At 60.3% G+C, this 23,224-nt stretch overlaps 1 protein-coding gene across 2 annotated transcripts in view; it reads right to left on the reverse strand.

Moving 5' to 3' along the window:
• SHANK2 (SH3 and multiple ankyrin repeat domains 2) overlaps positions 1-23,224 on the reverse strand; it is a 480,608-nt gene that overhangs the window by 270,644 nt on the left and 186,740 nt on the right. The window contains exons 1-2 of one of the 2 annotated variants that reach the window (XM_035013496.1): positions 6,361-6,397; positions 1,945-2,260 (exon numbers count right to left, since the gene is read on the reverse strand). In XM_035013496.1, the coding sequence (XP_034869387.1) occupies positions 1,945-2,260; positions 6,361-6,397 (353 nt within the window). Of the gene's footprint in view, positions 1-1,944; positions 2,261-6,360; positions 6,398-23,224 lie in introns of those variants that run through there. The other variant, XM_035013495.1, reaches the window with a different exon arrangement.

Below are 23,224 nucleotides of genomic sequence, written 5' to 3' on the forward strand. Positions count from 1 at the left end.
CATCTAAGAGCCAGCCTGGATCGAGCACGTACTGTGTGCAAGCCATGGACACAAACTCACTCACTGAGTCTTAAAAACAAACCCAAGGGGCCGGTCTTTTCACAATCCGCACTGTGCAGATGAGGCTCGAAGTGTGAAGTGGCCCAGAACACGTGCCTGGAGGTCCCGGTAGCAAGCGCTCAGGACAGCCGCTGCGGTGGCCTCCCATGCACCCACACAGGACACGGGGGACAGCCAGGCGGGGCCCCAGCAAGGCACCCCGGGGGCTTTCCTCCCTTCACAAGCACTGTTTTGTTTGCTGTGTTGTGGTCCCTGGCCACCCCGCCTTCAGTTTCTTCTTAGATTTCGTGCTGGAGGAAGGAGACACGCTCTTCTCAAGATTATAGTTGTAATTCCAGTGAACGGTGCAAAGTGGAATTTGCCGCCTCAGGGGAAGACTTTAATTTAGTTTTAAACTGTTCTTAGCACCTGGGACTTCTCCCTTGGGGTGACTCAGAGGGAGAATCTAGACCAGAGCCAGAAGGTGGATCTCACTGTTTGGAGGACGAGGCGGGTGGGCAGTGGCTGGGGCTGAGGCGCGGATGTGGGCTTGGGGCAGGCCAGCATCCAGAGCCTCAGGCCCGAGACCCCTACCCAGGGCCCGGGAGACGTGCTTCCCCTGGGCACGTTCTCCCGATTCGGAGACCTGCCCAGCCTCCTGCTGGGACCATGTGAAGCACCAACGCCCCCTCCCATCCAGGCTCCCTGCCTGCACCCCATTCTGAAGACGGGGAATCTGTAGGACAGAGCCCCCAAATAGCATCGCAGATGTTATTAATGCCGGGGCATCAGCAAGCCTCACTCAGCAGGCCTGGTGCACCCAGCTACCTTCAGAGGCCTGGGAGGGAACGGGAATGAACGGGGTGGAACGGTGACATGCTGGACCTAAGGGGCACTGATATCGCACCAGAGCCCTGTGCAGCCAGGGAAACACCGGTGAGCGGGCCCTCCCAGGCCACCGTGGCTGAGGACAGAGCTCAAGGGGACAAATGCTTGAGAACCCCATGGCGCAGGCGCAGGACCAAGGAACAGGAGGGAAGGGGCCTCCTCCTTGCAAGGGCCCCATGCGTCGTGCCCAGCCAGGGTCCGCCTGCCCCAGGAAGGGGTTAAGCTCTGAGTTATGAAGACAAAGACTGAGTGGAGGGGTTCAGCCACCTCCTTGAGCCCCCACACTCAGGGTGCCCCAGGGTGCCCCGAGAGCCCTTACTGATTCTCAGAGAACCCGGGGTGGGGTTAGGAGGCCCCAGGCAGTTGCACGAGGACCAGGGCCCGGGCCCGAGACGGAGCACAGTGGGCCTGGCAGGGCCGAGGGCCGGGGCTGCTTTCATGGCTGCAGCCAGCCCCAAGCCCCACACCCTGGGGCCCAGCTGTGAGCCTACCCCCGAGAAGTCCCATCCTCATGTGAACAATTCTGAAGGGGGCATGGCTGCGTGGAGAGCGTGCTGGGGAGACAGCAAGGTGGGGAGGGCCCAGAGCCTGAGCGTGAGCACCAATTTTGGATCAGGTGCGTTTGCAGTAAATGTGGCACTTGGAAAAACTCTTGGCAACAGGCAGGCTGGTGGCCTTGGCTCCCTCTCTGCTCACATTTCACTTTTAGAACCCAGAATCCAATGTACATGGAAGGAAAATGAGGCCCCGATGCCAGCCCCAGCCCCAAGGGTCCCCCCCGGCCCCCGGAAGCTCAGCCCTGCCCCCTACACCTGCCCTGGGCAGTCATCACGGGCACGTGCTCGTGCACATGACCCAATATCCAAGCTGGAGTAAAACAGGCATTCTGGCCAACCTCTGGGTGTGCCCCGAACCCTAGACAGCAGGAGCCATGGTGCAGGGAGGGCTTCCTCACCCGGTTCCCTCAGGAGCCCCCCAGCTCCTTGCCAGCACCCCCCAAGCCCGGCCACTCCTTACCCGACATGCCAGGACTGCTGGGGCCTCTTGCCATCCTCACTGGCACCACCCAGCCTGTTGAGCGACGGTGACCGGCTGCGGGGCCCGGGGGCGTAGCTCCCAAGGGTCCTGGCGGCCCCGTCGGGCTTGCCGGGCATCTGCTGCAGCAGCTGGGGTGAGAGACTGCGGTGGGAGGTGGCAGAGCCGACGGCCCAGTCGGGGGTGCTGGTGTTCAGGTTGTTGTCACTGTTGGAGCGCAGCAGGATCCGGGGGGCGGCCAGCGTGTTGGGTGGCCGCCGCCGGCGGTTGGAGTACGCCGGGGCCTCTCGGAAGGGCACTGGGTCAGAGAGAACAAGGAGAGGCGGGTGAGTGCATGCATGGCATGGTGGGTGCGCACGGAGCCCCTGAGTGTGCAGGGCCCCCTGCGAGTGCAGGGCCCGCCGCGTGTGCAGAGCCCCTGCGTGTGCAGAGCCCCCTGCGAGTGCAGAGCCCGCTGCGTGTGCAGAGCCCCCTGCATGTGCAGAGCCCCTGTGTGTGCAGAGCCCCCTGCGTGTGCAGAGCCCCTGCGTGTGCAGAGCCCCCTGCGAGGGCAGGGCCTGCTGCGTGTGCAGAGCCCCTGAGCGTGCAGAGCCCCTGAACGTGCAGGGCCCCCTGCGAGTGCAGGGCCTGCCGCGTGTGCAGAGCCCGAGTGTGCAGAGCCCCCTGTGAGTGCAGGGCCCACTGCGTGTGCACATCCTGCCGTGTGTGCAGAGCCCACCCCGACACAGAAGCAGAGACGAGGTGGACACTGAGAATGTCTCCATTTCATGGAGGCTCAAGCGAACATGAGATGGAGGGGGCTTGGGGTCCGCCTTCCATCCGGACCAGCACCTGATCCTTCAGCAGCCGAGACACGTGTGAGGGCCTCACGATGTGGTCGGGACACAGAGTTCCCCCTCGCCACCACCTGAACTTGGCCCCTGGTAGGGGCTGGACCAGGTCCCCCTGAAATTCATGTGTTGGAGCCCTAACCCTTGGTGTCTGAGACCATATCTGGAGCTGGGGCCTTTACAGAGGTGATCAAGGTAACACGGGGTCACCGGGCTCTGATCCAGTGTGACCAGGGTCCTTACAGGAAGAGGGGATCAGGACACAGACCGCCACGGAGGGATGACCCCATGAGGACCCAGGGAGAGCACAGCCGTCCACACACGAGAGAGGCCTCAGGGGACCCCGCCCTGCCCGCGCCTGCATCTCAGGTGTCGGCCTCCGGGACCAGGGGACAGTGCGTCCTGCTGTGTGAGCCATCCCATCTCTGGGGCTTTGTCACTGCTGCCCCAGGACACGCACACGGCCCTCTGGGTACCCTTCACCGGTGGTCTGCTTCAGGACCAAGCATGCTGTTTTCCCCACCCATCAAACCGGGGCCCAACAGCGCGCAACAGGAAGGCATGAGCACACCCCATCTGTCTTCTACTAAGTTCTAGACCACAGGCGAGGCCCTCACTCTGCCGAGTTCAGCGAGCCCAGGGACTCAGAATGAGGACACTGCCCGCAGGGACCGTGAGGACAGGTATCCACACTGCATCCACTCTGGGCTGCTCTGAGGGCTGGAGCCAGAAATAGAAAGTGTCCTTTCTCAGAAGACGCATGTCAAGAACAGTAGCCTTCCAGGCTGCCGGAGAAGGTGCCGATGCCCCTGGAAGCAAGGGACGCGGGCTTCCTTCCAGCGCCTGACCCCCGGGCAGCTTCCCGCTCACTATGGGATCTGCATGCTCCGGAATGAGGCCGAGCGAGCGGGCTCTCGCGTCCGTGCTGCCTGGGGCCAGACCAGCGCTACAGGGCAGCAGAAAGCACGCACCCTCCTGGGTGAGCTGGGCTGGAGTGGGAGTCCTAGTGTCTCGGAGAAGAACATCACGGGTAGTCCAGGACAGAGCCCTGGACAGTCCACCCTCCCCGTGCCCAAAGTCAGAGGCTGCAGTGAAGCAAAAGGACAGGTGCACCCTTCCCAGAGCCTGGGCCCCCCATCAACCCCTGGCACTGGCCCGTGACCACGCTGGGCAGCAGAGCGCACCAGGGACAGAGGAGTGCGGGCAGAGATCCTGGGGGCACAGGCGGGCCAACGGGGAGGCAGCACTGGCAAAGAGAGCGCTGGGGGAGCTCCACTGAGGCAGCTGTGACCCAGCGCACCCCCTCACCGCCTCGCCAGGATGCAGGGCAGTCCCAGGAAGGCAGAGATGGAGCCAACCCGGAGAAGCCATGCAGAAATGGCATGGGGCTCAGGACACGCGCTGGGAATCCACGTTCCGAGCCGTTGGTGAGATTCTGTAATGGACATGTGGGAGGTCCTATTTTTTGACCCAAGGCAGCCCGGGCCCATCCTGACCTGCTCCCTCTGGGAAGCCTCCCTGGATGCAGCCAGGGCTCTTCAGCTGCGGCTGGCATCCTGCTCTGAATTCCTCAAAGGACACGAACTCACCAGGGCCAGCCCGGCTGGGAGAGAGGCGGGCGACAGGAAAGGCCGGCGGTGTCCTCCGTGGAGCCCTGGCAAGAGGCTGCCCTCTCAAGGGGCTCAGCCCACCGGGGAATCAGCAAGGCCTAGCCACACCTGCTAGAAAAACCTCACTTTGGGGAACATCCCTGAGTTTGCATGTTGCTGGTGGTGAGGGAGAACCGCATCAGTCACTCCCTCTGGGCAGATGGAGGCCAGAATGACCCCTGCAAGGACTAAGCACTAAATCCTTTACGGTTTGAAAAATGCACCTGTGGGTGGGTGCTTTGGGGTGACCTGACACCTGCCTGATGATGGGGGTGGGGGTAATGAGAGACCTCACAGAGGGCGAATGGCCGCACAGTCCTAGAGGGTGGAAACCTTTCGTGCACAGAGACAGTCGGCTGGAGGACCGAATCACAGCGAGAAAGCCAACCCCTCCAGCAGACACATTAAGCAGGAAGGGTGATGGGGCCCTGGGCCTCCTGGACCATCCTCCCCGCCCCCACCCCCCGCATCTGAGGAGAGGCCAGGGCTCACGCTACCCGTGGGGAGGGGAGACCCCAGCTCCACAGGGACGCTCCCAGACAAGGACACGCGTGCATTTAGTGACATGAACTCCTGACGAGGCAGCTGGGTCTCTTTTTCTGACCGATAGAACCGTAAAGGACTAATGCCCTTAACAGAAATTGGGGGTGGGGAGTCCTGCCGATGCCTAAGACAGACTCATGAGGGGAGAAAGGTCTATGAGAGAACAGAACGGACACCGAATGTTCCCTGCTGTGCACGGGTTCCAAAAAGTGAAGTACCAGAAGATGAATCTGGGTTAATAACGCAGGAAAATGAGCGTGGACAAAGGCTGTTCTTTATATAAATTCCCAAGACACGGGCTGGAGCCAGCTTTCTGAGCAGGGGGCTTGGGCACTGGTGGGAATTCAGGACTGCTGCCCTGGGAAGATCGAGGGATGGGGGAGCCCTGCCCCTGCCCTGAGGATCAGGTGGGGTACCGAACCGGGATCGCAGAGGTAACGTTAGGGCGAGCATTCAAATGACAATTAGCTCGCTTAATTACCAGGACTCACATTAAATTAATTCCCCGTGTAAGGTAATTGGAAATTTTCTTCGTGTTTATTTTATGGCTTGGGCTGGCAAGCACCTTCCTAATTCCTCCAAAGTCACGTCTCCACAAACCCGATTTCATAAAGCGAGAGTTCTCTATCTGACAAAGTAACTAGAGCCATCCATGGAAATGTTGATTTTTTTTTTTTTTTGGTGAAAAGGGTAAAAATAACTCTTTTCCTGTCTGAAAATGATTAATATTCCACCCAACTGTTTCCTTCTTTCAGGCAATCTGCAAACTCTAAGTGGGTGGATATTTTCTTAGCTGTCTTCCATGTATTTATTTATACATATTTTTTTTCCACAATAGAAATCACACAAGGTATGACAAAAACCCTATGCACTCTCAGAGTCTGCCACGCCGCATCTGCATCCACTCCAGGAAAATGCCACCAGGGGACGGCCAACGAGAGCCAAGGAGTGGCTCGCAGAGCGTCCACCCTGAGCCGGCACGGCCAGCAACGTGTTCCGACCTTCCTCGCTCCCGAGCAGGTGCTCCGCAGCCTCCGGGAAGCAGGCAGACTGAGGCAAAACTTCCTTTATTCTCCCTAGGACTTAGTTCCCAACGTGCCCTCCGGCACGGTCACCATGGAGGCGCATTCCGGAATGCAATGTGCAAGGGGCTGGGGACTTGAGAGGACCGTGAAATAAAACCGCACCTTCGAGTGGGTTAGAATCCCAGACCAACTACAACAAAGCCCGAGGGCGCACCCGAAGTCATTATTCCCTTCCATGATGAGAAGGGACAACCAGCAATTTTGGGAGGGACCAGAGTCCCCCGCTCCCCCAGAACATCAGTCAGAAACTGCTAATTCCCATGCACCACGCTCCCGACAGCTCTTCCTTACCTTCCTTCTTGGTGAAGGCATTTAACAAAGACTTCATTTTCCCTCCGACTTTGGCAGCAGTCCGCTCATTATATAACCTTCTCGGATGGGAGGAAGGAGAGGGGGGCTGCCCGGCCCCTCGGCGCTGGAGCGGCTCGGACCCGGGGAGCGGCGGCGGCGGCGGGCGTCTGGGCACTGCGTGCTTCCGAGCATGGCTGGGCATGCCAGACCCAGCGTGCTGGTGACAAAGCCCACCCCATGTTCTGTCTGTCAGCTGGGAACCAACCGTGCGTAGACTGGGGCTGATCTCAAGCCCTGCTGCTTCTGCCACCACCTGTCATGTGAGCAGTGCTACTCTGCTTTTGTGATCAGTGCATCCGGGAGGAGGGCGAGCACGAGTCAGGCGTCCTCGAGCCCGCGGCCGGGGAACCCCGGAGGCATCCGCGAACCGGAGCCCCAGCCGTTCGAGCCAACTCAGGCTCTGCTCCGGCCGCCTCTGCTCGGATGCGCCGGGCGCGAAATAGAACGCCCCGTGCTTTCCGAATGTTATTTTTAAAGAAAAAGCCAAGTTTTCTCTAACGCCGTTTGTTTGTCCGCTAGCAGATGCGGTGAGCGAGTCAAGACGAAACCCCCAGTTCCAGATAAGCCTCACCAAACCAGACCCACATGAACTGGGCAGCCCTCGCCGGCATTCTGGAATTGCTGAGCGTGACCCAGATTTCCACTGCAAGGAACCAGACACAAGTACCTATTCCTTCTCCGGCTCACCCCATCGTGGTAATTACCCTGGAGGAAACAGGATTTCCTCCCCCCCCCTTCTCTTCCCTTTCTTTTTTTAAAGAGAGAGAGCACAAACTGCCCCCGAGCCCTGGTTCGCCCTGATTCCAGGCGGCGGATCAGAACGAGTGTCTTCAGAGCCCCTTTGCATGCGTCCTGAGCATTTCCACCCCGAGAGAAGTCTGGGAGACTCCAGGAAAGTCCTATCTGAGGAGCGCCCGGAGAAGGGGACGCAGGCTCGCGGGCTCTGCAGCAGGTGCACGGGGCTGTTTCTAGACAAGGACAGAGGGCTTCCCGAAAATGAAATGGAGCATCCCAGGGAGCCGGTTCCGTCGCCCGATGCACCTCCTGCTCGGCTGTAATTAAGTGTGCGTTTTCTCTGTTGCCAAGAGAACTGCTTCCGAAATTAAAAAGAGAGAGAGAGAGATGAGACAGGATGAGGAAAAAGCAACGGGAACGTGTCAGTGGAATTCCATGTGGTCGACATACTTTGGGTCGACAAAAATGGCAGTGTTAGGAATGGCAGGCATCTGCCTTGGAAGGACGGCCCGAGGGGTTGGACGCCTGGCCCAGCGGCCTGTCCATGCCTCGGGGAAGGACAGCCAGGGCCCAGGTCCTAAAGCAGCTGCTCATTTAAGCATCGTCTCCCACTGAACACCCACAGCACCCCAAATCACTCAGCTCACCCAAACTCAGCCCTAGGTGACCCCCTTGCCCCACCACGCCTGGTGGTAAATCCACACGATGGAGGGCAAGCCGTTTCCGAGATGTGCCCTAAGAAACGCATCTGCTGCTGGCACATTTTATCACCAGAGACCCCACCAACTTGCTCTCATGATGCACGTCCGTGGGGGGCAGAAGGCTGAACAGTTTCCGGACGCATCTCCCTCAGGTGTAGGGTGTCATCAAGGACACAGCTGCTTCCACTTGGGGAGACCAGTGCCGTGTCCCCCCCCCAAGGCAGAGGTGCTGGGGTCTGCCAGGTGGCGGTGCCCTGAGACATGGGGCTGGGCTGGCCACAGGCCAGGCGCCCTCCCTGGCCAGGACAGGAGGCCACAGGGACGGCACAGCGAGGGAGGCCCTCTGCAGAGGCTGGGCCCTGCCGCGTGAGCCCTGAGAGCTCGCCAAAGCGCAGGGAACCCTCTGGGAGAGTGGGAGGCTCGGCGCTGCTCAACCCTCCTCCATCTGTCTCTGGTCGATAGCCTCCCAGAAGCACGGAGCCTCATCCTGAGCCAAGTTCCCTCGCCAATCCTTAGTGCCAGCCGTGGAGAGGAGGGATGTGCGCCAGGGTTGGTGGGGGTGGCACCTCGCCAAAGGCCACTGCTGCCTCTGGAGACCTCCTCTGTGCCCCTGCTGTCGACCTTGGACGAAGGGCGTGGGGAAGGAGCGGCTTCTCGCGGCACGACTGTGAAGACCCCGCCTCTTTTCTTCTTTGAGAAGATAGGGAACAAGACGGAGCCCTTTCCCTGTGCTGGGGAGCAGGAGATCCCCAGACAGCACTTACGCGTGGCCCAGACGGGGAAGCCCCAGCAGGGCCTCCCCGTTGCTTGCATATGGTGCAACCACTCCTCCCGGTGCACTTGCCCGCAAGCCGGAGCAGAGTCGGGAGTCGGCGGGGCCGTGGGGCTGGCGCCGAGAAAGGAGCCTTGCCAAGACAAGGCCCAGAGGCCTATGACCAGGACACAGGCGGCCGGCTGGAGGCAGAGGGGCCGCCAGGCTCTCCACGCCATGTCTACCCCCCACCCCACCTGGACTGGTGAGCCACGGACGGATGCAGCAGGTAACAGGACAGAAAAGATCCCCAGTCTCCCTCTCGGGCTGCACGGGGGGCCGGTTAGGGGAAGAAGACCAGACTTGAGGATTTGAGGAACTGCAGGAAACACCCCTCAGCCCCAGGATTCCTTTCTGCACACCTCCTATTCCTTTAATGGGCTGTTGGGCATCTGAGTAAAACATTCACAGAAACTAGGAATGGTCGCTCTGTTGGACTCATGTGCAGGACTGCCGTGTACCCTGGGCTCTGCCCCACGGAAATCCCACCTCCTGACCCCACCCACCTGGCCCCTGAGGCCTCCTCCCCACTGGCAGGCATGCTCTCCTTGAATACCTCCAGCGACAGGGGGCTCACTACCTGCGTACGAAGGTTCTCACTCTCAGACACAGGCTGCGGCCTCCCCACCACGGAGGTGAATGCCAGTGCTGGGCCCACATGTACGAGTCTCTGGTCCCTTCACACAGTAACAGGCTTGTGCCTGGCACCTACCAGCTGGAAGGGAAAGGCGTGGCACTAAAAGCACAGATTTTGCCCCGACAGACGCACAGCCAGGTGTCTCCTCGGGGGCATTTTCCACTCTGCGCTCCAGACCATGCTTTTCTGTGCAAACCGTTACTGGAGACCGACGGGCTGGACCACCTGCAACACCAGCATCGATGTGCTCGACCCGTCTTTTGTGCGCACGCACAGCTGAAGCCCGCCTGCCTGGGAGGCTGGGACGGGAGGCGTCCTGCAGGGATCGCGTCGGGTGCTGGTGCTTTGGGTCTGGACCCTCCCACCGTGACCCAGGGCTGCAGGGCCCCCACGTCACAAGCACGGAGCATTCCTGCTGCCAGATACACGCTTGTCCGTGTCAGCCTGCCCTCAGGAAAGACAGACAGACAGACATCCCGCCCTTCATGCTCAAACCACGAGGCCGCAGCACCCAGCGCTGACCCCGGCCTCTCCGGAAAGCTGGGGCAGCAGGGGCGGAGGGAGGTGGGCTGCAGAGCGTCCGGGAGTCCGCTCACACTGCCTCCACCTCCCAGACAAGCCGCTGCGGACACCCGAGCAGGGGCTGGACCACGATAAACACGGAGACAAAGGTGGAGGACGAAATATGAACACCCATTTCTCCCCGAGGCTTCCAGAGATCCCGGGTGGGTCTCAGAGAGCTGGAACCTTCTTGCGGAGGTCCCATTAGGCTCCCCGACTCCAGCCGGGCTCCCTGGATGAGCTGAGCGATGTCCACAGACATCATCAGGCTCCCCTGCCCCACGGCCATAGGCTTGCAGGTGTCACAGCCCAGACTCCCCAAGACGGCTGGGGTGAGGCAGGTGGCGGGCAGAGGGAGTCGGGATGCTATGTGGTGACTCTGTCCACCTGGTCACCCACCCATCCCAGACGGCAAGTCTGAGTGTCTTCTGAGTGGGGCATGTTCCATGTCCACGGATGGATGAAAAAGCATGAGAAAATCAGGTGGAGGCCCTTCCATACCCCTTCCGGGTGGAAGAGAATCACCCCAAAATGAACCCCCAGCTGTCAGCCTCCTAGCCGGGCCCTTTGGCCACCAGCCTGTCCCACCCAGCCCAACTCTGGTACTAGCCCCTTGGTAAGAAAAACAAAATAATAAATACGTAAATAAACAATAAATAATTAACCCCCCCAAAGCCAGCCCCCTCCAGCCCCCAGTCCCCAATCCGCACGAGCCCTGCCCGGCTTCAGCCTCAGCACCCCACAAACCTGCCTCGAGTTCTGATCCGCCCTCCCAAACCCTCCCGCTCGAAGCCCTTTATTTGCCATGTCTTTTGACAACTGCCTGACAACAGGCTGAAAATAATTTCATTTCTCATATAAAAAAAGGCTCTTCGCACATCAGAACATTTCAAGGCGCTCTGAAGTCCTGGCTGGGAGGACGCACCAGGTGTGATAAATATGCCTCATGAAGAGTCTGTGCACCGGTGGGTCTTGGCAACAGTGCCCGTCCGGTGCCCACCATCAGCCCGCCCCCCCGGCCGTGGTCTGACGCCAGACATGGGACCCCAGCCGTCTGAGGTAGGGGCTAGCTCTGCATCTTACCTCCTCAGTGGCCGTGGGCTGGCTAGGCGCCCCTGGCCTCAGTTTCCTCATCTGTAGGTGGGAATAACCCTTCTCACTCCCGGCACTGGCTGTGATCAGCTGAGCTCACATTTGAAGCGCAAGGGCTGGGGGGGATGCTGACCTTCCGGGGACGAGCCCCAGCCCAACCACTTCCCAGCTCTGCGACCCCAGGAAAGTCACCTCTCACCCGTCAAATGGGGTGTGAATGGTGCCCCCTCCCAGGACGGTCATGAGGATCAGGCCACGCAGTATTTGTGACAGTGCCTGGACTTCATGATTGTCGGTGGTCACTAAATGAATGCATTTAATTTCAAAAATCTGCCAGCGGAGAGCAAGGCCTTCTCCTCACCCCAACCCTGCCGTGTGTCTGTAAGGTGCCCTGATCCAGCCATGGAGAGACCCCTCCTCAGGGTCTTCAAGCTCCCCAAATGCAAGTTCGATGCCCAGCTCCCCTGTCACCCTGCAAACCAGAGGAGCTCCCTACAGCTCCGGATGTGAATGAACAGATGCATGAATGAACCAACAAAGAGAGAGGTGGTGACTCCCAGCTCCTATTTTGTTCTGAGCATCCCGAGGCACTTTTCCAGGTTCACCAGGCTGGCCTCCTCAGTTGTGCCGAAGCCACCTAGGGCCTGAAGCCATCTCACTTCTCTGTCCCGTCCTGCCACCCGCCACCCCCACCCCTCGGAGGCCCCTGGGCCCCGGAGGAGGCCTGCCCCGCAGAGCTCCAGGACCGTATTTGCCTGCACCCCAAGGACAGGTGCACTGGACGTCGGTCAGGCTGGTGTCCTCAACATCCTTGCCGTGTCCACCCGTCCCCACCTGGAGTCCTGCCTGCCTGGTGGGTTGTGGGGAGCCCTGGCTCATTCCGTCAGCCTTCCCTGCTGCCGGGGCTGGAGGCAACCACATGCACGGCACAGAGCTCTGATTCAGGAGGACGGAGCCGGTGGGTGTGGATGAGCATCCTGTCGGGGAGGTGACAGCTCCCTAGAGCAGCCGGGGGCAGCCGGACCACAGGCCGGCCTCCTTGGTGTCCTGGGACCTTCCTTTCGTGCATCAACAAGTCGGATGGGTCCCTTGCTTGCTGCCGAGACCCCGGCCGATAGAGCTGACGAGGCTGGGGCTTGGGCGCGAAATCTCCAAGACCCTGAAATTCCAGATGGTGCCTGTTTCCCTTCTCTTTTCAAGTGGCCTGGCCTCACCTCCTATTTGTGGGGGTGGGGAGAAGGGAGAGCAGGCTGGCATGGAGACAGCCCTGGGTAAACAGAGGGAGGAACTGAGTCTATTTCTCCTTAATACAAACTCACGGAGGTGTCTCTAACCTCTCCTCAGAAAGGGGGCCCATGGGGCACTGAGAGGAAAAAAACAAAACTCCAGAGGGTCTCAGTGGCCCACCAGCCACACCCAGCATTTTATCTTATAGAAGCTACAGCTGAAGGCTGAGAGCGAGAGTGTGCGGCCAAGCCCGGAGCAAGGAGGCAGCAGGTCTGGGCAGGTGTGGGCTGGACCCTGATCTTCCCGCCCACCCCACCTCACCCCAAACAGCAGACCCTGCTTCCTTCCCGCGTAGCTTTAGATAACTGCAACCTTTCTCCATCTCACAATAATGGTTAAATGAATCATTCTTTTATAAATAACACAAGATATAAAAAGGCATCTCGGCAATAATGCGGGGTTATCTTTGAACAAAGATGTAGGTATCTGCAGCATTTGCAACATTCCCGGCAGCCGGGGCCATTGAGGGAAGCTGAGCTCCTGGAGGATCCATTGAGCCCTGTGGATAATCCGGGTGAAGGGCACCCGACGCGGGGTTCCCCGAAGCCCCGCAGGGTCCGGGTCTCTTCCCGAGGATGGGTCAGGCTCCGCGCCCCCGGTGGCTGGGCTCAGGCACCCAGCAGGTGCTACTCACCATTTTTCTGACACAGTGACTCGGGCTAAGGTCACAGGGGCAGGGAGAAGGGCTTGGCGGTGTTGAAATGGGGACTGACCACAGAGGGAGGGGTCCCCAAGGAGCACTGTGGAAGGATCACCCTCCTACGCTTCCCTCTATGCAGCTCGGCCTTCACCACCGAGTCCTACAGACGTCATGTGTCCAGCAAACTGCTCTGATCAGGAGGTGTGGGGGCAAGGGCAGCATGAGCCTCCTAGGTGGCCCTTCTGAGCCTCTTACAGGGGAAACTGAGGCTCAGAGCCCTGAGGCAAGCCACCTACGCCCACTCAGCCCTGTCTGTTCAACAGACTCACCCTCAGCCCCCACCTGTTCCCGGATGCAGCGCAGCGTCCCCTGCGCCCATGCTCGTCCCCTGCGCCCCTGCACCCATCCCACACTGTGCCCATGCTCAGCAGGCGAGCTCTCGGGACTGAGCCAGCACCTGTTACACCATGGGACCACCCTCCTCCTCTGCAGGGCTTCCTGGGAGAGGCCCGGGCACACCTCTGAGTCCCCGGGGCAGCTCGGGGAGGCTGCTGGCTGACCAGATGGATGGGTGTGCGAGCACAGTGCAGCAACCTGGTACCCCACCTCCACCTCTGAAGACCCTGGCACAGTGGCTGCCCTGCGCCCGTCACTCAGACCCAGCCCTGATCCCCAAGAATGACCCTAGAATCCCCCCCGCCTCCACCACGGAAGGGCAGGACGTCCAGAGGCTCTGGTGCAAATCTCAAAGTCTTCAGGGAATATGTCACTCCCCATCAGCACCAATCAGAAACGCCACTGTCACCCGTGTCCTGGGCTGGGCCACCCCCTTTCTGCAGGAACTAACTAACTGGCTCCTTCTTCCTGACATGTTACCAAATGATGGAGTCTGAGCTGAGTCCTGGGTCAGCCTCTGACTCAAGGTGAGACTCAGTTTCCCCGTCTGTAATGTGGGGAGGCTAGGCCCCGGCACGCTGGGCTCACGAGGTGTCTGAGAGGGCCCCACAGATGTGGGCTGCCTGCCAACTTCCCTCCCCTACAGGAGGGCCCAGCAGGGTGAAGAAGGGACTCCCCAGGACTCAGGTAGGAGCTCCGCTCAGTTTCCCACCGTGGAGTAAGGTGCCCTGAGTTCCGGAGGCTGGAGGCAAGCCCTTGGGGGCAGCAGGCTGCACATTCACAGAGGGCCGACTCGCCCACATGGGGCCCACGGGAAGTCTGGCTTTTAGTTCTTAAGGGGGAGAGGTGGGGACCACACCTGCCTCCTGGAGCGCCACCAGGTGCAGCAAAGCATGGGTTTGGGGAGTCAGGACCATGTCCTGTGTCTGACCCCTCCTGCCTGTGACCTCAGGCACATCACCTCGCCTCTCCGGGCCTGAGCACCCACGCTGAAGGGGGTTAGAGCTGATGGAGCCCAGTGTCCACAGACGTGAACATGTGCGGAGTCCCAGGTGCAGAGGAAAGTACTTTCCACGGAGGACCCAGTGGGTTCAAGCCGCGGGGGAGCCCAGGGACCTGATGCGTGCACTGCGCTTGCTGGCTTCCCCATGAGCCACTGAGGCAGATGCTGTCTGCAGGGCCCCTGCGTCCATCACACCCGACTGCCCTGGACACGAAGGACTGGACTGCAGAGGCAGGGCTCAACTCAACACTCGTCTCTCTCATGGGGGAACGACGGAAGTCTCCCCACAGCTGTCTGAGATTTAAGCTGCTGTGTTCCACTAGGACCCTTGGACTCTAATCCTGCACATGCTAGTTCAGAAATCAGTCCAGGATTTGAGGGAGAGTTTATGTGCAGATCTTGGGCTCTTCCCTTTCTAGGATTTCTACCCTCTGTTTCCAGCCACTCAGGCAGCCCTGACCCTGACCCATAACCACTGAACTCTCAACTCAACTCACTTTCTGTCAGGGGGATCCCTCATTAATACGTACCCCATCCGGTAACTCCCCTTTTGTCAAGGGTCCCAAATTCTGTCTGCCTTTGGTTTCCTGCCAAAGCCTACAAACCATAGTTGCTACTTTGTCCGGTTTACCACTGTCATCAGCAGGACGATACATGTGACGCGAGCCGTCCTGCCATTATTGGAAGGCAGAAGTCATGGGCTCGTAAACATGTATTAAGCAAAGCAGAGCTCCCCCCAGTCACACACCGGCACACACACACACAGTACCGAGCAGTGAGCGCCTGATCTCCGTGTCTGGAGGTAGAAGCTGTGCTCAGTGGGGAGAAAGTGCGTGTGTCAAAGCAGGGAGAGGCCCAGGGTGAGGAGGCCTGGGGGTCTTGGCCACTGACCATGTCCGCAGAGAGGCCTGGGGCAAACAACAGTTTCTGGCACCACGGTGTCCTTACAGCCCGCCTGGGAGGCCTCGCAGACCCTGAGACAGTTTACTTCAACACCCCAGAATCTGACTCTTGTGAATTTTGAGCACCTCCAGCTGGCTGGAGGTACGGGCAGGTGCAAAGGCAGGTCCCCACCTTTCAGATCAAGATGTTACCGGTCGGCACTTACGCAGGTGCCCGGATGCCCTGGAAAGGGAAGCGCCGGTAACATGCTGAGTGAGCGGCGGGTCAGTCCCCACCTGGTTCATTGCCTCGTGAGCAGATCCTGCTGCAGGTTCGTATTTTAGGAACTAATTAAGCCTTGGTGACCGATTTAACCTTCAGATGAATTCCTTCCAGGGCTGAGCTGGCAGCATAGTTCCTATTAGGCACCATCATCAGGAAAACCCCAAGTCCAGGAAGAACCCAACCCCAAAGGGCAGGGGAGCAGGGAGGAGGGGACGGCAGACCCACCATGGGCTAGCCAGCAGGTGAGTAGCCACGGACACAGGGCGGAGAGGGCACAGAGCCCCGGCGGCTTCCCGACCTGGGTGACGGCACGAGCAATCCGGGATGAACAGAGCGAGGGCTCCGAGGACAGAGGCAGCGTGGCTGTTCCTTGGACGTGAACCCCAGCGGCATCACCGTGGCTTCCCGTGGCTGAGCGCCCAGTCACCGCAGGGCCCGTTCCAAGTGTCCTTCTCTCTACGGCCCAGTGAGGTGGTGCATTCACGCCCATCTGACAGGCACGGAGGCTGAGACTCGGAGAGGTCCTGGAGCTTGCTCCCCCAGGCCCGCCACTCCAGGGCACTGCTGGTCTCGCTGTCGCATCACCTCAGGATCCCAGCCAGCCAGAGGTGCCCCGACCCGTGGGCAGAGGAGGGTGGATGCTCACCCGGGAGCCCAGCGCATGGCATGGCCGAGGGTAGGGGATGCTGAGTGAACAAGCTGACTCGGGTATCTGTGGGTCCCCATCCTACCTCTGCTCAGCTGTGAGTCCCTGCCTCCCTCGGCCTCAGTCTCCCCATATGTCAAGTAGGGAGCCAAGTGGAAAGCCCTCTAATGTTTCCCCTGGTGACAAATCCAAAGACCTTGTTGGCAATGAGGAACATCCTTGTCTGAGAGGAGCAGAGGGTCCCCAGGGCTGACCGGCAGGATTTCAGGGGCATTAACGTCACTGGTGCAAGAAGTGCAGAGTGAGGAGGTCAGTCTCTCCCTCTATGCTTCCTACAGATAAGAGAGCACAGGAGAGCAGCCCACCAGAGCTCCTGGAACCTCAGCCATTAGGGCAGGGTTAGTTCAGGCAGAGGGGATGGAGCTAAGGCTGGGGGCCACACAGGGAGGCTGGAGCCTACAGACGCAGGGCCTCCTGGACGGGCTGAGGACAGGGCCACGGGCTCTCACTGGGGTTGCACTCGGCCCCCAGGAAATGGGGCACTTCTGAGACTCAGGTCTGCCCACCGCAGGCCAAGGGACTTGAGCGAGCTTCCCTGGGACCTCCCAAACACCCTGGCTCGCTCTGCTCTTGCTTGGGGGTGCAGAAAAGCCATGGGGTCTAGGAATAAACGTGGAATGACTGCAGCAGCAAGTGACGTAGCAGGTAATGTCGTCTGTCTCCTGTCCACAGCACAGCAGGTGCCGACTCCCGCCCTCGCTAGGCACTGGGGCACCCTGGGGCCCAGAGCGGATCAGGACCTTGCCTGAGGTCATGCACCAGCCAGAGGTGGGCTGGCCCTGAAGCCACGGCGTCTGCCCTTGTGCTGTCACTGACCCGGCAGCTGACCCCGCACCCCGAGCCCTGCCCCGCGTGTCTGCACCAGTTCCCGCAGAGTCAGGGTCTGTGTGGCCTGGGAGGGTCCGAGCCATTGCCCTCCTCCTCCGTGGTGTCCAGCCCACACACGGGGTAGCTTCTTACACGCCTTTCCGCGCTCCAGCCCGACCCAGCCGAGTCGGGTCAGGTCTCTGCTGCTGTCACAGCCCAGACAGCCATCCCCGAGCCTGCGCCGGCCCAAACCATGCTTTGGCCCCAGAGGTGATGGCCGTCTGCCCTCAGGAGTGGCCCTCGTGTGTCCCCTGTGCTCTTCCTGGCCTGGCACCATCCCTGCGGCATGTAAGCACGATCTGCGTGTCTCCCCCATGATGCTGGGGCCCCTGCAGGCCGGGCTGGGACTCCGCCTGCCTCTCTGCGCTCTGCTCTGCAGCCCGCCCGCACGGAGGCCACGGATGGACAAGCGTGGCGGCAGGAATGTGCAGGTCACCCTGGATGGCTTGCGTGGTGCTGGCCCATCTCCAGCAGCAGCTTCTATCAGGAAGACTTGACACTCTCTCTCGTTCCTTCTTGCCTTCACTTGACTTGGGGCCAAACACAAGCTGGGAAGACAAAGGCACTGTGGGGGAAATAGCGCTGTCCTGCGTGGGGGCAGCCAGGGCCGTCCACGAGGCCTTTCAGACACACCGTGGGGGAGCCCGAGGTGGCCAAAATGTGAGCCATGGAGCCCCGAGGCCACATGGTTACCGCGAGGGCCCTGCAACCCGCCAGTCCTGGTTTAGTCCGCGCCGAGGTCTGGCTGTGCAACCCTGAACAGCTGCATGACCTCTCTGAGCCTGTAAGTGAGGCTCTGGTGGTGCCCTCTGCACTTGGCCCTTTCAGGGGCCCCTTCAGCTGGAGAGAAGCAGGCAGGAGGGGAGGGTCTGCAGCCTGGCACCAGCAAGCGCCAGCTCTGGAGCGAGCGTGAGCCCTTGGGCACCTCTGCACACCCTGGTGAGCAGAGTCCAAGATTCCGAGGCACACGGCCTCTGCTTTACAGATGCTGGCTCCTCTGGGCAGCTAAGGGCTCATTTCATGCTCAGGGAAGAGGGCAGTCCTGTCTGAAAACTGCAGGAGGGCCACCGCAAGACTCACGGGGACAGCAAGCAGGGCTCCCGCTGCCCAGAGGCGCACCAGATGGCCCAGGTCCCTCCCTGCAACCCTCGCCCGAGCCTCCGCCTCAGACCCTGGCCTGGGATGCAGCCCCCCCAGCCAGGACCAGGGCACTGGACAAGACGACGGGACGAAGGCCCCCGGCTAATTAGCAACCAGCCCAGTTCATGTTTGAGAGAAAGCAGGTGCCACAAGGGGATGCTTTCCGAATGCACAGCAGGAGGGCACTTCTCCCCCCCCTCCCCACCCAGGGGACATCTTCAGAGGAGTCCTTGGCCTGGGCGTGCGGGCATGAGAGAGGCCCCCAGGGGGAGGGTCGGTGACTCACACCTGAAACCCCGGGACCAGATCTGGGTGCGGAGCCTTGTTTATCTGCGTCTGGGATGGTGAGACGCGGGGAGAGCCCCAGTGTCGAAAGGGCACAGTCACCACGCACTGAGACACACTCACTCTGTCTGCCTCTGACTGAGCAATTATGCAAAAGCCACAGGGGTGGGTGGAGCGGCAGGCACGGTTCTGGAAGCTTCCCGCCAGCCAGCACGACCCCCTCTGCTGTGTGGGCTCCGAGGGGCTGGCCAGCCTGGTGATCTCTCCCTGATGTCCTGGTATGACTCAGAGGGTCAGCATCGCATCCACACAGGCGGCTGCATTCAGCATGGGCACCCTGGGCCTCCACCCCGTGTGCTTCCAGCCTCCAGGACCAGGAGATGGTGCATGTCGGCTGCGTGAGCCCCGCCTGTGGGGTTTGTTCCAGAAGCCGGGGCAGACAAACAGCCTCCACAAATCCTCACCGGGCCCGTGAGTCCAGGCTTCTCAGCAGAACCTCTCCGGCCGCCCGGCGTGCGCCTGCGGAGTTCACAGATTTCCCTGGCGCTGCACCCGGGCCTACAAGCTCCACCATCTTGGATGAATGGCTGGTCCACCTTCATCCTCCCTGCGGCTTCCCCCAAGGACCCCTGAGCCCTCCCGGGAAGGGACCGCAGCCCCGAGCCAGCAGCGCCCGCTGCCGGCCCTCACTCGTGTCTCCGCACAGACAGAATCTTCCACCACCGTCGTCCCGATCACTGGAGGTGCCTCCACAGCTCTGGCTGGACTCATGAATGCTCGGTTCAAAAAAACCCAGCCACGTCCTATTTCCTAACTGGGTCAGGAGAGTACTCCCTTGAACAAAACTCGAGCTGTTCGGAGTTACCGCCACGCCGTTCATACTGGAAGCCGTCATGCAGTTTTCCATCTGGGGGTCGAAAGCGGCTCTCCGCAAACACTCAGCCTAGCCCCCACAGCCAACCTTCCCAACGAGGAGACCATTTCGGGTGTCATGTGCACTTCCCACCCCGGCCGGCCGTCCTGTGTCACAGGATTCGGGACACCTTCGGGAATGGGCGACAGGACATGTGGTCTTGCTCCGGACGGGGACACGTTCCTCAGAGCGGCGGAGGCGGGGCCCGGCTTCGACTTTCCCAAGTAACACTGCTGCAAACATCTTCACACACGTGCTACCTTCCTTCTCGCGGATCGTTCCTCGGTTTCTATTCCCGGGAGTGGACCTGCCGGGTCACCAGTTCTGGACGTGTCTAGGGCTCTGAACACACATTTCGCAAATTGCTTTTCCCCCATAGAGAGATACCTGTTCATACGACCAGGCAGTTGCAACCAAGTTTTTTTTTTTTTTCCTTAAAAGAAAAAAATCCTTTTCTGGAGTGAGAAAGAAGGAAAATGTTTCAACCAGGGAACAATACGTTTAGAAAAGTGAGACTATCAGCACGCTTGTTAGAGTGCTTATGCAGCAAGTGGATTATCCGAGGGGATACAATTCCGCTCAAGACCCATCAAAGCCAGAACGGCATCTCCTCGCGGGGGCGGAGAGCTCACCTCGGCTACAGCAGCCCCCTCCAGACCTCCGAGCCAGTGCGGGGACGCTCTCCCGCCCCGCGGCAGGACCCTCCAACAAGGACAGAGGCGGGGTGCCGGGAGGGGTGGGGATCGCGCCCTCCACCACCCATGCCACGGTCCCTGAGCACTGAGGGCACTGAGGCGGGACTGAGGGGGGACCCATGAAACACGTCCCCGTGAGAAACAGGAGGTATGTGACGGAAGAGAGAGAAGCCCTCGGACGAGGGCCTCAGTGAATGAAGAGGCACCTGCCGTAATTAGAGAGAAATCACACATCCCCCTGGTTTGCTGCTGAAGACGGACACCGTGCGAGGTGACGCTGGACACAACCCGCCAGCGTTTGTCCCTGGCTCCCTGAAGTCAGACAACACGCGGCGCGCAGTAGGGCAGGAAAGGGAGGTGCCGTGGCTGGTCCCCGGCTCCCTGGGAGAATGTGTGGCCAAGGGCAGCCCCAGGGCCTCAGGATGCTCATCTGTGAACAGTGCAAACAGTGACAGGACGCTGGCCAACACCGACCGGCTGGGCAGGAGGCCCTCCTTCAGCAAGCCCGCACGAGGGGCGGCGTGTCTGAGCGCCCCACCGGCCCCACAAGGAGTAGTATTCCCATCCCATGACACCACGGAGGCGACTTCAGCTCAGAGAGGTTCAGTGACCCACCCAAGGCCACGGATGCAGGCTGAGGCCCTGGAGTCTGCGCTCTAATTTAAACCAGCACTCTCCTGCCCCTGGAGGGCCCGCCGCCCGGTCGGTGCCGTGAGCACTGAACAGGGTAATCCAGACGTGGGGCCTCTGGTGCAGGCCTTGGCTCAGAGGATGCGCTCAGGGCACATGATGCTCTTTGGGGATTTATCTGCATTCACACAAGAACACTCTGCCATCCGGCCAGGTCTCCCTTCTCTGCAATGAGGAGGGAGAACAAGATGGTGGCACCCTTCGTTTTATGGATAAGGGGGGTGCAGGAGGCACCCACGCAGGAGGAAGGGCCCCCACCAGCACAGGGTCCTGGAAAGGTCTTGGGGAGACCATGCACAGGCCTTTGCTCTGGGCCTCAGCTGTGTGGTCCTGCCGAGTCGGAGCACCCTACGGGAGGCCGTCCCTCCTGCTGACTTGGCATGGTGATGGCCACATCTCTCTCAGCACCATTCTGACAACGGGGTCCCCCAAATGCGGCGTCACACGGGGAAGAAAGCCATGAATCACAGCGTCCATCCCAGGAGCTGCTGTGTTAAAAAGGGGGGGGCATGCCTGGCTTCTAGACCATCCACCAAGGAGGGGACCTCCCCCGCCCCACCAAAGGGCCCTGGTAAGGGGACGGACTGGCCTAAAGCCTGCCTAGGCGTCTCGTAGCACATAGCAGTAGCCCCCCCGGGTCCACTCCCAAGCCCCAAACCCCAGTTCATCCACTCACAGCCCCAGGTTCACGGCTGGAGCCTCGATGCCACGCAGACATACCTGGAGCCTTCAGAGGGATGGACTGACCTGGCTCTGCCTGGGGGGGAGCCCCCACCCCCTGAACCCCGAGAGCCAGCCCAGAGCCCACAGGAAGGCACGGACCAAAGCTGCGGTAAGGGTGGGGCAGGATTTGGGGACTGGAAGGCGGGGCAGGCTAGGGGACCCATCCAGCTGGGGGTCTGGGCTCCTCATGGCGCTGGGGTGGGGGCGGCTACTCGTCCACTTTCAGCTGCTGGAAAGAGTGCGAGGCCCCCTGCTCTTCGCCTTATAGCCCACGAACCAGAAGGAGGGCGACTCTCCCAGGACGGCCGTTTCTCCCCGAGGACTTTAGCTACAGCAGTATTATTACGACTTCCTAAAAAAGAAGCCAGAACCCTGGATTTCTACATGAAATCTCCTGATTTTAAATGCCGGCTCGTTGCTATTTTATCAAAATGTGTCTTACAGGATGGGTAAGAGCATCTGCCTGGGAGCCGCCGGGAATTTGGGGGCTGGGGGTGTGAAAGCAGCCCCCTCTCTGAGCACCCCTGCAGGGGAAAGCGGCCCCCACCAGGCAAGCAGTCCTCTAGTGGCCCAGGGGTTGATTCAGCGTCGCTTTCCCAAAGTGCGTCCTACCGGGCTCTGGAGGCAGATTGTACGGTCGAGCTTGGGAAATGCCAGATCATGCAAACTTAGGGGGCTCCTTTATTGCAGGACTTACCAGGACCTTCAGTGTTCTAAAATGCATCCTGAGGGTCCAAAAAGAAACTAAAGCAGGCAGCGTTTCCAATGGGATTTGCCCCCAGAGCTGTGTTTTACAGGACAGCCATGGAATGCACTAGAACCCAGCACGTCTGTGTGTGCACGGTGCCGAAAGGCTGAGGAAGTGATGTGGGCGTGCAGGCCATCGTGCACAAGCCACTCACGGTAACACCTGGGGAACGACCTCATATCCAGAATCACAGCCCCAGTCTCATCCCCCGCTGTGGAAGCCCGACCCAGCCACCTCGAGACCACCAGGAACGCAAACCCTGACTCTGGGACAGCAGCTGGGCACAGGGGCCTGGGGCCACACAGACACCCAGGCCTTCCGACTTGCAGATCCTGCTCGAGGGGTTGATGGCAAGTGCCCGGAGGCCCGAGCTGCGTGCGCGGGGCGGCTGTGAGGCGGCCGGGATGGTCTGTGCTGCAAACAGCCCAGGCCCAGCGCTCCCACGTGGTGAGCAGACCCACGGTCACCCCCCTCGAGCCGTCTGCACAGGACAGCGAGGTCGCTCTCCCCGAGTGGGCCAGAGGCAGAGGCAGGCCCGCCAGGGAGTGAGGGGCCCGGGCTCGGGCGGACCACAGCGTCCACGGCTGCGTAACCTGGGTAAGCAACTGCACCTCTGGGCTCGGGGTCGTCCTCCATCAAACGGGAACCACAAGCACCCACTGCGTGAGGATGAGCTCTAAGACACACCAGCTATTCCGGGCTGTTCCCCGGTGCTGGATGTTCCTACTAGGCTTCCCTGCCATGAGAAGGAGCCCCAGCGAACAATACAACAACAGAAACGGCACGCCGAACTCACAGACAGCTGCCATTTATCGAGTCTTCGGTGATGTTCCCCTACGTCATCTTCTTTTTAAATGAAATTATTTTTAATTGTGGTAAAATGCACATAACATAAAATTTGCTGTTTTGGCTCAATGCACAGCTCAGGGGTACTAAGCACATTCACACTGCTGTGCAGCCGTCCCACCATCCGTCTCTAGAACTGTCCAAGGTCGCAAATGGAAACT

Source organism: Mirounga leonina, unplaced genomic scaffold (assembly GCF_011800145.1).
Source record: "Mirounga leonina isolate KUSES-001 unplaced genomic scaffold, KU_Mleo_1.0 Mir_166, whole genome shotgun sequence".
Taxonomy (NCBI): domain Eukaryota; kingdom Metazoa; phylum Chordata; class Mammalia; order Carnivora; family Phocidae; genus Mirounga; species Mirounga leonina.